A 14,075-nucleotide genomic window follows, 5' to 3' on the forward strand; every position below is an offset into this window, starting at 1 on the left:
TACTTTGGGTTCAGACTGAATTTCTTCCCTTTAAAAACTGCTCTTGGGAATTTTTTCTCCATCTGATGATAACTGGACATTGGGGGCCAAGTTGGAGGTATTAAAGAGACTTTACCTACTTTTGGGACTTTGTTGCTTTTGTGCCAAACGCCGGGTCATCACAAGAGCTCTCTGAATCAGTTGTTAAAAAATAAACAAATATGGTCTCCAACTGGTAGAACACTTAACTTCTACCCTAAATGATCAGCTATATGAATCTTATTTCTGCACGCCACTAGGTGGGGCCCTGACTTTTGGTCTGTATGTGATCAAATGAAAGCATATCTGTCTGCCTTTCATGTAAAAGAATTTATAGAGAACTGACAGATTAAAAATCACACAGACAATAAGAAGTGCTTATGAAGAATTAAATGGCATTGGGCTTCTTATTATTTTAGCAACGCTTGTGAACATTGGTTGAATTGTTACATGCATAATTTTTGAAATATTTTGGAACAATGTTCATTTGATTATCAACTTACCATCAAGGTTGGTATACTTTTTGCCACTTTTATTTTACTATAACAATCCACTAAAGAATAGTGATTCCTCTTCTTCCCTTAGCATTTAATCTTTGGTATTTACCCATATCATTTATGTGTCTTTTTCAGGAAGCATTAAAGAAAGTAAAAACTGTCCCAGCCTCAGGAATGAACAGAATGCTAGAAATGTTGGAAAGACGGACCTATTGGTGCATATCAAGGCAGAGGTGCTGGGGTGTCCCCATTCCAGTTTTTTACCATAAGTCAACAGGAGAGCCTTTAATAAACAAGTAAGCATCTCACTGACTTATTTGGGGGAAAGTGGAGGGGAAGGGAGGGAAAGACAATAGTTGGTGCAGAAATACTGTTTTCATTTTTAAACAGATCATTAATTTGCCAAGTAAATAAGTGCAGTGTTGCACTATTTTTAGCATCTGTTGTTGTTCCAGTCATAGAGTTGCTTTGGAATGGCAATGAGGTGGAGTTGATAGAGCTGCTTTGGTATGTGTATGGGATTTGTAGCTTCTATTCATACATAATCAAGAAATTATCTCCAACCTCCCCCCCACCCCCAAGTTGGCTTAATATATATTTGGAATCAATGAGTGTTTTCACATAGAGGTTAGTATGGGGTGTAATCCGTTCCAGTGGGGCTGGTGTGGGATGTAAAGTTTTGTGTGTTCTATGTCTACTTAAAACAAGTGAGGAAGCTTTTGTGATACAACAATTTGCACGCACATCCAAATTTTAATATACCCTAGTGGTACAGGTGGGTGGTGGTGGTAGTGTTTCAAAGCAAGTAATTGGTGTAGGTGTAATAAACTAGCTAGCCAAGAACACATTACAGTAAGTAGAAAAATTAGTTTTGTTGTTGTAAGATTGCACAGGTGCCAATCCTTTTCATTGGAGGCACCAAAAAAAAAAAAAAAAAACCCACCCCAACCCGAGAGATAAAGGATTATTATTATTTTTTAACTGGACAAATGTTCCCCAAGTGCAGTATTTATTTATGTGAATGAAATAATGCTATCATTTATAAAGGGTGCAAATAGAGAGGTGTGCTTGGGACACTATTGAGAATTATGTTAAACCTGATGGACCCAACAAAATACATGTTGACAAGCAAACCTAAATGTTTTGTGTCATTCCCTCTGGTGTTCTCTTTTTTGTATGTGCTGAGAGCAAGTCATAGAGAACACGATGGCTTAGTAGTAAGGCTCTGGGCTTGTTGACCCAGAGATTGGAGGTTCAAAATCCAAGTTACTACATGATGAAGTGAACGTCCATTCTTACCCCAGCTCCTGCAAACCTAGCAGTTTGAAGGCATGTAAATGCAAATAGATAAATAGGTACCACCTTGGTGGGAAGGTAACAGCATTCCAAGTGCCTCAGTGTATAGTCATACCTGCCACATGACCTCAGAAGCATCTTCAGACAATACTAGCTCCCTCACTGGGAAATGGACATGAGCACTGTCACCTGGACTTGGAGATGACTGGACAGGGGAAACCTTTCCCTTTTTAAGAATATGTCATATTGATTGCATAAATCTGTGATGTACCAAAGGGCCTGCTCATTTTTCTGCTCACTATGACTATCCTTGCAACAGCTGTTGGTGATGTTGAGAATGAGAGGGGAGAGGTACACAATGATTCATGAGGCTGCTTTTGTTAAGTAAAGGAGACACAGTGTTTCTTTTTATATCAGAACCTGAGCTGCTAAATTGGTGTTTTGTTCTGTGATGCAAATCCTCCTTTGCTCAAGCAGTGGGATCCAGCTTTGGCCTAACTTTTAATCTCCGTTCGTGTTGATTAGCATTCTAGGAATCCATTTATTTCTTTGTAATGCTTGATCATGGTAAAAACAAATTTCTACTTCTATTTATAAACCTAAATCCAGGGTTTCTTGAAATCCTGAACAATTAATAGTGCCCTCTGTTGATGAGTTTATAACTGCAGTATTGGGATTGTGAGGAGAAATACATTTAATAGTAATTTAAAATTAAAGAAGGGATACAAAATGCATTAGCATTCCTTTGCATTCCTCCCCACGTGAGTGAGCTCCCCAAAATTTGCCATCACAGGCCCCTTTTTGGACTTTGGGGAAGAGGATTAAGCAACAAAATGGGTATATTTAGTCTTGTAGGAGCTTAAGCCATTCATCATATTACCCTGAAACACTCACAAAAGAATTCTGACTGTAACACATTTGAGATATGACTATTGAAATGCTACGGTATGCAAAATATGGCACATTTACGGATACAACACAACATGCAAACTCAAAAAACTAATTTTTATTGCTTTACACATAGAGAATCTATGTCATCTGACTTCTTCAGTATGTGATTGTTCTAGAAAAGATGTGTGTATTATATATACCATTGCTACCTTTTTTCAGAGAGGAGGTCTATAGATATAAGCAAATATAGTTAAAAAACAGTAAAGGGTTGGTTGGGGAGATGAAAAATAAAAGAGGAATGGACAGATGGAATGCAGTGAGAAGAGGAACCAACTATGGTATGGATTTTTTGTTATGCAAAGAAAAAGGTGTTCTATACATTGGAGTGAGAAGTATTCTTAATGGAGAGATTTCAGTTTTGTCTGTGATGGTGCAGGAGGAAGTGTATATGCTTCTGGGTAAAAAAAAGTGTATTTAAAAAAAGTTAATATTGTAGCGAAAATATATTGCTCATCTTAATCAGGTTTTTATTTTTTTGGTTTTTGTTGCTATCAGAGTTGCTGCTACCAAACTGCAGCTTGTGTAGGTTTAATCTTATATGTAACATATGCCACTAATCTGAAATGACGCTTCAGTAAATTAAAATTTGGGACAAAACACCTGCCAAAAAGCAGCTTTTTCCCTATGGCAAACCAACATTATCTCACAGTATGGAAAAGTTACAAAAATGAAGGCTATGATATTTATGTCATAGGGCTCTTGGCTTGGACTGGTAATTCAGGGAGGCACAACTCTCATTGTTGATTTATTTATGTTTATATGTTGGTTTCTAAAATGCTTCCTAAAATAAACCCTCAGTAATATACAATACTATAGAGGGCAATATGTATGACATAATTCCATTTAATGAAACAATACCAGTAAAAACCACCCAGAGAGAGGGTAAATGTTAACAAACTCTCCAATATCCCTTGATCAATAATGAATTAAATAAAAGTTCTGGAGAAAAGAGCCTATTGGAAGATGGAGGTGGGGGAAGAGGGTAATGAAGTTTTGGGGATTCTAAGAACTTTTCATTCTACTTGTTCAGATCTGGTATTTGATCATTCAGTAACTGGGAATGGGTGGGGTGGGGGAGAGAGACTCTACATGTTATTGGACTAGATATTATTTGTTGTGTTGAGCCCTCCAACCCAACCTAATCCTAATCTCCTAGCCTGCCAGGCTTGTTCAGAAAAAATAAAGAGGATATGTCAATTGCATCTATGAGAAATGCTTTCCCATTTGTTCATAATTGGAGTGTCCAGGGTTGGCTAAATGCAAAGCGGGGGAAAAGATAGTTTTTGAACTGGGGTTAATTGATTAAAGGAGAAATTGTGTTTGTCAGTGTTTTGTGCATTATAACAGCCCACCAATTTGAGAGTAAGAGACTTGCTTGTTCCTTAGTGCCTAGTTATAAAAGGATTTTGAGACATATCTCAATCTTTTTTTAAAAAAGCAGATATGGTTTTCCGGAAGCTTTGCCTTGTTGATTTGCTTGCATAAACTGCCAGGATTCTGATTTTAGACACACCTTATAATTTGCCCTTGTATGATGGCTTAAACTCCTCCTTGAGTAAATATTCTGCAACAGATACAAGTAGATGTTTTTTAGAGCAGAGTTGGATAAGAAAGGTAACCAGGGTTCACAGGGAGAGCAATTTTCAGTGAACCACCTAGTGCTGGGAAATCACTACATTTCTCGCCAATTCCTCCTGGAATTAGTGGCTTTGATCTAGTTTATTAGGTTCTTACACGAATACTTTTAGTAGGATCACTTATATCAGATAATTATGACTACTGAAAAAATACGCTCTCTTGCTCTGTATATTTTTAAAACACATTAGTGAATTAAAGGTTTGAAAAACAAAGAACAACAGACTTTGTACGATTGAATAGATGTGCTTGTCATGTAGAAATTCCAGGATAATGATAATGAAATACAAATAAGTCTCCCTGTTACAGAGGAGTCCTTTTCAGACCATGAATATCACTGGGCTTAAAGCTTTTGAACCCAATTTTGAAAGCATGGCTATGCTTTATCCATGTTAAATCACTTTTCTGTTTGGTTTTAACATTATTTGTGTTAACTCTGGTTAATGTGAATCTGTTTAAGCTCCTAAAGTGATTCAATCCATCAGTTTATTACTGGTAACTGTGACCATCAGGCAAGAACTCAGTGAGCCAAAATGAAATGGGTAGCATAAATCTATAAGTACAGCAATTCAGATCAAATCCTGAGTGTGCTATCTTGCTAATATATTTGTCCATTTGTATAATTTACATTAGACACAGGCCTTTTTATAAAGAACCCTTTAAACTGCCAGAGCAAAATTATATCTCTTAATAATTTATTCAGAGAGAAAATAAACACATTTTATGGAGGCAGTATTTATTTTTTCATTTTTGTTGTAAGCTGCAAACCATAACAATACACTAGGAGGATAAATCATTAAAAATAAAGAGGATTTCTATTTTTAAAATTAACTTTCTTCATTGATCATATACTTCAGCACGGAAACATATTCCTTGTAGAGTAGTGAACATACAGAGTATTGGCCTACAGAAGTGACAGGCAGACTTAGATAGCACAGTCTGTCAAATCATAGGTCATTACCCTAGACCTCATTTCATGTAGAAACGTTGATTGAGTCCTCCAGAGCTCTTTTGCTGAATATATGGTTCTTTAAATGAAATAACTGGAAGACTAACATTACTACAAAAAAAGATGCTCAGAAAGAAAAAACAACAACATTACCAGTAGAGGTGGTGCATAGGTAAATACATAGTTGTAATAACAAATTTGATTGATTTTACTTCTTTTCTGTATAATTTACTTCTTCAGTCAAAGATCAGTGGCTTTCAAAAGTAACACCACCTCCACTGGAAAGAGACTTTATTCCACATGGAGTTGCTGTTACACTTGATAACACTGTTTAAAATCCATTAGTTATCTGCCACTCTGAACCTACATGGAGAAAGGAAATTACCTTTCTTTAATACTCTTACAATTTGGTACTTTCTCCCCTACGGTTACCCAAAATGAATGTTGTGAGAATTTGAGACTTTATACATTACTGCCATTCCATGAGCACAATGTAAATTGGAATAAACAGCAGCAGGTGTCAGTTGTCCAACAAAGCCTCTGCAAAAATAATGGAAACTAAGTTTGAATATACATAAGTCTTTCTAAAGAAAACAGCCCTCTGATATTGTGATTAAGGGCATGACATTTTCTGTTTAAAAAACATTAAACTGATAGAACAGAAAGATGTAAGTTTAGAGATGAAACATACCTTTGAAATTAAAATACTGATTGTAAAGGACCATGCATAAAGCTCAATGCAATAATTTCTTCAACCGTCTTAATCTAATGAAGCTATAGGTGTTAAATATTTTCAGTTTTAAAAAGAAAATACCACAGAGTGGTATAGACTAATCCTGAATAATTCTGAATACATTTAAGAACATTCATAGTTAAAAGTAATAAGTTATACAGAAAATTTGCAATTAGTATGAATATTTGTGTTGGTATGACTCGAATTTAAGTTGAATTATTTTATTTGCTAAATCAGCTTCATGCTCCAGCTTAACTTGAATAGCAGGTTAAGAATGTGTTAAGATTTTTCACATTGCTGCAAGTTGCTGCCCTTTGCTTAAAAAACAACAACCTTAAATCAGCTTGCATCGTCTAATCCTTCTACATGTATTACAGTCACAGTGATCTAGAATACAACATTTTATAAATGGACAATATCACTGCTCTTAAATAGTTTGAAAAATCAGCTGCATCTTACATAAAAAGGAAGTTACCTGGCACTCCACACTGTTAAGAGTAGCAAGGATGGTCAGCATCTGTTTCTCTCCATGCCTGAAAAATATCTGAATGCTGCTTAATTTCCCACTAAATAAGCATTTGGCGGAATCAATATCAGTATTCAAAATGATTGGTTGGCGTCATGGTAGTGTGAATTGCTCTGTGGATTTCCAGACTAGAAACCTAGAGAATGACACGTAATAGGAGTTCTGCCCAATCTGACGTACGAATGTAGGGCAAAGTTTTACAGCAGGGCTCCTCTTGCTTATACTGTGAATTATGGTTCTCAAACTGAGGCCTGCCATTTGAAGAGTGATAAGTCGTTATTTGAGGAAGGTGTTGAATGTATACTGTAGAGAGAACTTTTAACTTAAGGTTGTTGGAGAGTTTTTTTAATACACATTGTACAGTTGAGAACAGGAAACATTTTGTAACCATTTTGGCAAGAGTCACAAGAATGGCTTCTAAGAGAAAACAAATGGACAAGTTTTGGAAAGATTCTAAGGATAATTTAATGTATATTCCTTGGAGGTCTAATAATGTTATGAAATCATAACAGAATCATTGATTTTATAAGGAGCAAGAAGAGTAAGCTATCAATGATTATGGTTAATATATATAATAAGTTTATATTTATCTTTAAATGTTGTAAAGCACTGTGAAGCAGTATATAAGACTAAGTACTATTGCGATTGCTATATTTATTTTATGATAACTATATCAAGCATACATGCTTTTTTTAATTGCAAAATCCTTTCTTTATACTTGATGGGATATAAGAGAATCTTTGGAGACTATTTTGTTTTGTTGTAGTTTCTTCAAATAAATAAATCTGAAAATATATACTGGCTTTTGAGTTTAAGGAATTTGATATACCATATCCTCAACAAATTCTCCATTTTAAAATATAGCTACAAGCATTTCTTCACTCCCTGTAATTATCTTTATGCCGACAAACTATGGCATTAGAACAAGTCATTTACCGTGAAAAGAACTTTAAAGCTAGAACTGGAATATAATTTTTATTGTGAAATCTTGAAAGACTCTTTTTAGGATTAAATCTCTAGATATGGGCAACCTTCTCCCATAAAAGCCCAAACCTTTAGAGAGGGCTGTAAAACACTATAAAGCAGTATATAAGTCTAAGTGCTATTGTTATTGCTATTGCAAATAACTGATATAATAACATTCACGCATCCATAATATTTGCAAGAAAACAACAAGTTTGATTAAGGATTTAATTTAATAAAAAAGTGTGCCTGTTAAATAATTGAGACTAACTTCAACCATCTTTGTAGGATCACCACAATATCCTCACTCCATGCCTCAGATGACCTTTACAAATTTGATGTCTTCCAGAAATCTTCACTCATTATTAGCCATCATCGCCAATAAGCAGTGTTTTGGAAAGACTGCTCTATATGTTCTTTCAATCATTTCCTCTTCAGTTGAAGAGGAAGCATAATCTGTATAAGTTTTTCATTAAGTATTATGAGAGAGAAACTTTTGCAGCTGCAACAAAAATTAAAAATGATTAGCTACAAGGGGGATGATGGTGATTTGATGACCTCATAAATTAGAAAGAGTAGAATTTTAGCCCCTTTTTAAGATGCTGTTTAAAAAACAAAACAATATTTTAAAATTAACAGTGACTTAGATCATCAGGCTTAGGCCTAATGTTAGAAGAGGAAAGAAAATTTACAGCCATGAAAATCCATGATTCTCCAATGAATGTGTGTGGTAAACTTCATTGAGATTCAAAAACCATGTGCAAATCAAAAGTTGAGACTCTTATTTAACTTTGGTTAATAGTATAAAAGCATGGCACATCTATAGGAAGAAAAGTTCAAGAGTGCTAAGATCGGGTTATATTAAACTGAAGCACTTTGATTAATGATCAAGATGTGCAAAAGTAGCTTTACACAGCTGTGTTTTTTACTCGCTTGCTATTTCTTTCAGTCCTTTCATTGTTTATCTTTAATAGATCGCCCATAATGTGTTTAGGAAATTGTTTATTTGTAATTTATACTGTAGCCTTTTCTTACATGTAACAACTTTTAGTGGCTCTGGGTTTTACAATTAAATGTCATACTACAGAACACAGATTAATAATTTCTTGTTTTTCTCTCACTCATTCCCCTTTTTACCTTGCAGAAAAAGCACTGAGAATGTTATTAAACTAGTGGAACAACATGGCAGTGATGCCTGGTGGACACTTCCCATGGAGCAGCTTCTTCCTAAAGAAGCTCTGGCAAAGGTAATTTAGGGATATTGGAAAGTCCTCTATGAAGATCTGAACTACAAAGAATAGCTGAAGTCTGTAATTAAAGGGCAGGATTCAGGCAATTCAAAGGCGTGGCAGATCAAGGGTTAACCTGGATCTGACCTGTGGCAGTGGCCTAGTCTACTATAAGTGATGTTGCTGTAAGGCTCTGGGGACTTTCCAACAAGTACATAGTTCTAAGTATAGGCCAATCTACTTTGAATGTGAGCCAACATAGAATACTGCATTAGCAATTGTTTCTGTGAAAATAACAGATAACAGATAATCAGAGTTGGAAGGGACCTTATAGGTAATCTAGTCCAACCCCCCGCCCAAGCGGGAGAACCTACACCATTTCTGATAAATGGCAGTCCAATCTCTTCTTGAAGGTCTCAAGCGATGGCGCTCCCACAACTTCCAAGGGCAAGCTGTTCCATTGGTTGATAGTTCTGTCAGAAAGTTTCTCCTTATTTCCAGGTTAAATCTCTCCTTGTTCAGTTTCCATCCATAATTCTTTGTCTGGCCTACAGGTGCTTTAGAAAATAGCTTGACCCCTTCCTCTCTGTGGTAGCCCCTCAAATATTGGAACACTGCTATCATGTCTCCCCTGGTCCTTCACTAGACTAGCCATGCCCAGTTCCTGTAACTGTTCTTCATATGTTTTAGTCGCCAGTCCCCTAATCATCCTGGTTGCTCTTCTCTGTACTTTTTCTAGAATCTCAACATCTTTTTATAGTGTGGTGACCAAAACTGGATGCAGTACTCTAGGTGTGGTCTTACTAAGGCTTTATAGAGTGGCATTAGTATCTCACTTGATCTTGATTGTATCCCTCTGTTGATGCAACTTAGGATTGCATTGGCTTTTTTGGCTGCTGCTGCACCTTACTGGCTCATATTTAGCTGGTTGTCCACTAAGACTCCAAGATCCCTCTCACACGTACTGCTATTGAGCCTGGTTTCACCCAGTCTATATGTGTAGTTGGTATTTCTTGCCTAAGTGTAGGTAGGACTTTACTTTTCTCTACATTGAATTTCATTTTGTTAGATACGGCCCAATGTTCTATTCTACCCAGTGGATGTATTATGAAGTAGCAGAGATTTAAGGCAATGATATAAGCACCTTATGTGTATGCTTGTGTATGTGTGTATGTGTGTATACAGTTATAATCAGATGAAAAAAGTGACATAATAAATCAGGTGGAATGGACTGTACACCAAGAAGGTTCATTATATAATTTGGTAGCTTTTAAGATGCCAAAATAGCATAGTCTCTTACAGCAAAAAGAACAACATGGGTTCATCTTTGTAATGTGCATACAAATGAACATCCAAAATATAGCAATGTTCTTCTTATTCATGTTGCCATTAAGAAAATTGGTGATTATGCTGTTACTGGTCCTTTGGTGCAGAAATGGGAATGGAAGAATTTAAGTTGTCCTTACTTTCTTAATTCATATATTTTTAACCCACATATTTTTAAATCAGGCTGCTAATGATATCCAGGAATATGTACAAGGACAAGATGTGTTGGATATTTGGTTTGACAGTGGAACATCTTGGGCACATGTTTTAGAAGGTAAGAAGTTTTAAATTCCAAAGTATCTCAGAATTGTCTGGTAAGTTTTAAACATAGCTCAATTTGCATTTCATGAAGAAACTATAAAATTGGAATCATAGAAATGGAAGAGATATTAGAGGTCATGTGTTTTGCGAAGGATCCACTGGATTATCTCTGACTCGGAAATATATTAAGCTACAACTGGAGAATGACAACATGTAGAAAGGTGTTTTAAGATGACAGCATGTTACTAAACTTACATGCAAGCACAATGAATTTTGAAAATGCAATAAGAATATAGAGAAGACTTAGTAATTGTAAGCATATATAATGCAGATCACTTGTTTGAAAATCATGGGGGTAGGTATCTTCTAGTTTATCGCTTCTCATGTAGGTAAAACCGGTTTGTAGAACTAATTTTAAAACAATCCAGAAATTTCTAGCACAATGGTAGGAAGCTCCAGTGCAGTTTGGAATCAGTTTAGTGTAGGACATCAACTGCTTTTGAACTTTAAACCAAGAGAACACAGATGTTTGATAGCAGTCTTGTTGAATTATAAAACATGTTGGCCCTGGATTATTTTTTTAATTTCTTTGAAACCCCGGGAAGCAATAGTATCATCAAGAATGAATTTATCTAAGAACTTCTTGCACTTTGATTTGAAATTATTAAGCTGTGTAAAATTCACTGTCATTTAACTTACTTGATGTTGTAAGGTTATTACCATATTCTGAGAAACAAAAAAGATACGAAACTTGAGGTACTATGTATGAAAGGTTTTACAGTTGGGGTTCACACATTAAATTGTATTTTGGCCATTTATTTTTCTCTTCTTGCACATATTACTTAAGCAGATTCAGAAGCCAAGTGATAACCACTTAAAAGCTCTGATAGTCTTCTCTAGCCACAAGAAGCAGTGACTGTTCATCATCTGATCATGCAACAGCCCTTAGCCCAGCTCTGTACTAAAAGTCCCTACCCTATAGGTATTTGCTTCCCAGCCATGCTAGAAAATTTCACTGGTTATTTCAACTGATGATTTGGGTTTCTATAAATTCCTCCTTCATTTACAAAATAAAACAAAATAAAATCATTAGAACAAAAGTTACCCATGTTTGAAACTTTAAATAGGATTATGAAATTAAATTATATATTCCTGGTCCTTAGCCTATGGCATCTCCTGTTAAATGTGTGCTTTATTAGGAGAATAATAGGAAGGTGTGCAAAAAATTCCATCAGTCATATTTACTCTTTTTCATTCTACTGTGACCTTGTTCAGGCATTATCTCCTCAGACTCCATGTGTTCAATTGGAAGTTTGGTAGAATACGAGTAACACTCAGTATGACTGGGAACTCTGCTTTACTAAGGTACAAGGTAATGCAGAGAGGTATACTTTTAGCCAAGCCAATGTAAGTTCACTGCTCCTTGAGACTTCTAGAAGTGTGGCAGCAGGCAGTAAAGTTATTATTCGTTATCCCATTTTGATGTCCTCCATGCTTTCAACTGAAGCAAAGGTCAAATCAGGTTATAAGATGCTCTGTTTCAGGGCCAGGGGTAACTGTGCATGTGTAGCAGAAAGCCTGTCAGGTTGCAAAGCAAAGCAAAGCAATGAAACTCTTATCCTCTGTTGCACGTTGTTGGGACTCTATACCATAGGGTTACTTTAAAGGATGTTTTTCTTGATCCTCAATCAAGATCAATGCGCATATAATCACGTGTGCATATGTGTGCACATGAATTGGACTTAGAATTGATTTAGTAATTAGAATGTATACAGTTGGGCTAAAGTGGGATTTGTTGTAAAGCAGCATGCTGCTTTTGATCTGTCTACCTGTATGAAAGCCACAAACTGCAATTTTAATGCAGGATTGGGAGTTACTAAAATTTTATAAGTCGAGTTCTTCCTGCACAGTTAGTCCAAGTCTCTAATTAAAAATGGAGAAGCCAAGTGTAGCATCAGATAAAGAAAATATGTGACCATCAAGATCATTTTCTAGAACTGATAAATGCAGCAGCCTAATTCCCCGCAGAGCTATCATACTAATGTTTAACTAAAACAATACTGTTTTATAATGCCTACCTTTTGTGCTGACAGGGTATTTAAAGGAAAAGGGCTAGATAATTGTACTTACTATTAAAACACACAGTGTTTAATCTATGGGTTAAAGTCTCTTATCAAAGATACACAATATATTGCTCAAATAAAAAGAGAAAAGGATTTTAAAGACCTATGCCCTCTAACTGTAAATAATAACCCTAATTAAAGCTTTATCAACTGTTAAAGCTTGTGATCTATGATAAACTGCAAAATGTTCGTGGGAGAAGAATGTAACATCTAAGTTAGGCAGTACAGTACATGCAATTAAAAAATCATTCTCCATTTGCATAAGATTTTTCAATCTCAAACGAGGTATTTATAAGAATAGATATTGAATCCAATATTTTGGAACCACAGAGAAATGGTGTAAAGTTTTCATAATAATGCCTGGATGTGTTATTATTTTTATCACTGTATTGTATTTTAATTTATCAGGAACAATACTGTACATGACAGAGAACAAACATAAAGAATCATATACTTGACAGATTCTTTATATTTTATTATTAAATAAATCAATATATCCATTTTAAAAAGAAAAATTAATATATTTAATTAACTTACAGTTTATGGTTGTTTAAAAGGATACCTTTTCTTATCAATCAGTGGATTGCATCTCAATACCCTCAATACCCCATCTCAATTACCAGTGTAATTGTGCTAAAGTAATACATGTTTTAAAAAATCATTAATATGATCAAGTGACTTACAAATTATGATTGAAAAGAAAAAAACGTGCTAATTATATAAAGATATTTGTAAAATTAATTGAAGTGTTAGAGGGAAAGGCAGCCTTACAACTTCATATGGAATTTCAATAATCATGGTGAGCAGATTTATAAGGAATATGTGCTTCTAGTAGCTTTGTAGAAAGGAAAATTTCTAATTTTTCTTTCCTAGAGCTTCATGGTACAAGAACTGCACTTTTCAAAGGTTCTGTCTTCTTTCCTTCTATTATGTTCACAGTTGTAAGCTGTATTGATCTGGCAAGTCAATAATACAGCATAATTACTAGGTATAAGAGCCTATAAATTAGGTTTGCCTAACAGCAACTAAATTCTGTTTTTTAAAAAGAAAAAAGAAATTAAATCCATTATAAATACTAAATGTTGCCTTATTTCTGTTACACAATTTTCACTTAATCTGATTCAACATTGCGATAAGTTGATACTCAGAATGGTTAAGAATCTCAATTATGAATATTACACTGCTTGTGTTTTTAGGTACAGGTGAAAGGGCTGATGTATACTTGGAAGGAAAAGACCAGCTGGGAGGTTGGTTCCAGTCTTCCCTCTTGATTAGCGTAGCAACACGAAAAAAGTCACCATATAGGTAAGTTGGTGGATGAGTTTCTGGAACAGCTATGGTAATATACACTGTCTTTTAAGAATGTATGTACGACAGTTTAAGGGAAGCGTTTGATTACCTAGAGGTCTTTCTTTCAGGACTCTTATTGTTCATGGATTCACTGTCGGTGAAAAGGGAGAAAAGATGTCTAAATCTGTTGGCAATGTGGTTGATCCAGATGTTGTCATCAATGGAGGCAGTGTAAGTACTTTCATGGTTCTACTTGCCATCTGGATATGCATCTATTG

The 14,075-nt window shown here is 35.2% G+C and overlaps 1 protein-coding gene across 1 annotated transcript in view; it reads left to right on the forward strand.

Moving 5' to 3' along the window:
- Positions 1 to 14,075, forward strand: part of IARS2 (isoleucyl-tRNA synthetase 2, mitochondrial) — a 30,393-nt gene that overhangs the window by 7,384 nt on the left and 8,934 nt on the right. The window contains exons 12-16 of the mRNA XM_026695737.2: positions 651 to 811; positions 8,713 to 8,815; positions 10,307 to 10,397; positions 13,704 to 13,812; positions 13,926 to 14,028. Of these exons, the coding sequence (XP_026551522.2) occupies positions 651 to 811; positions 8,713 to 8,815; positions 10,307 to 10,397; positions 13,704 to 13,812; positions 13,926 to 14,028 (567 nt within the window). The remainder of the gene's footprint in view (positions 1 to 650; positions 812 to 8,712; positions 8,816 to 10,306; positions 10,398 to 13,703; positions 13,813 to 13,925; positions 14,029 to 14,075) is intronic.

Source organism: Pseudonaja textilis, chromosome 1 (genome assembly GCF_049901715.1).
Source record: "Pseudonaja textilis isolate UNSWEBS1 chromosome 1, rPseTex1.2, whole genome shotgun sequence".
Lineage (NCBI taxonomy): Eukaryota > Metazoa > Chordata > Lepidosauria > Squamata > Elapidae > Pseudonaja > Pseudonaja textilis.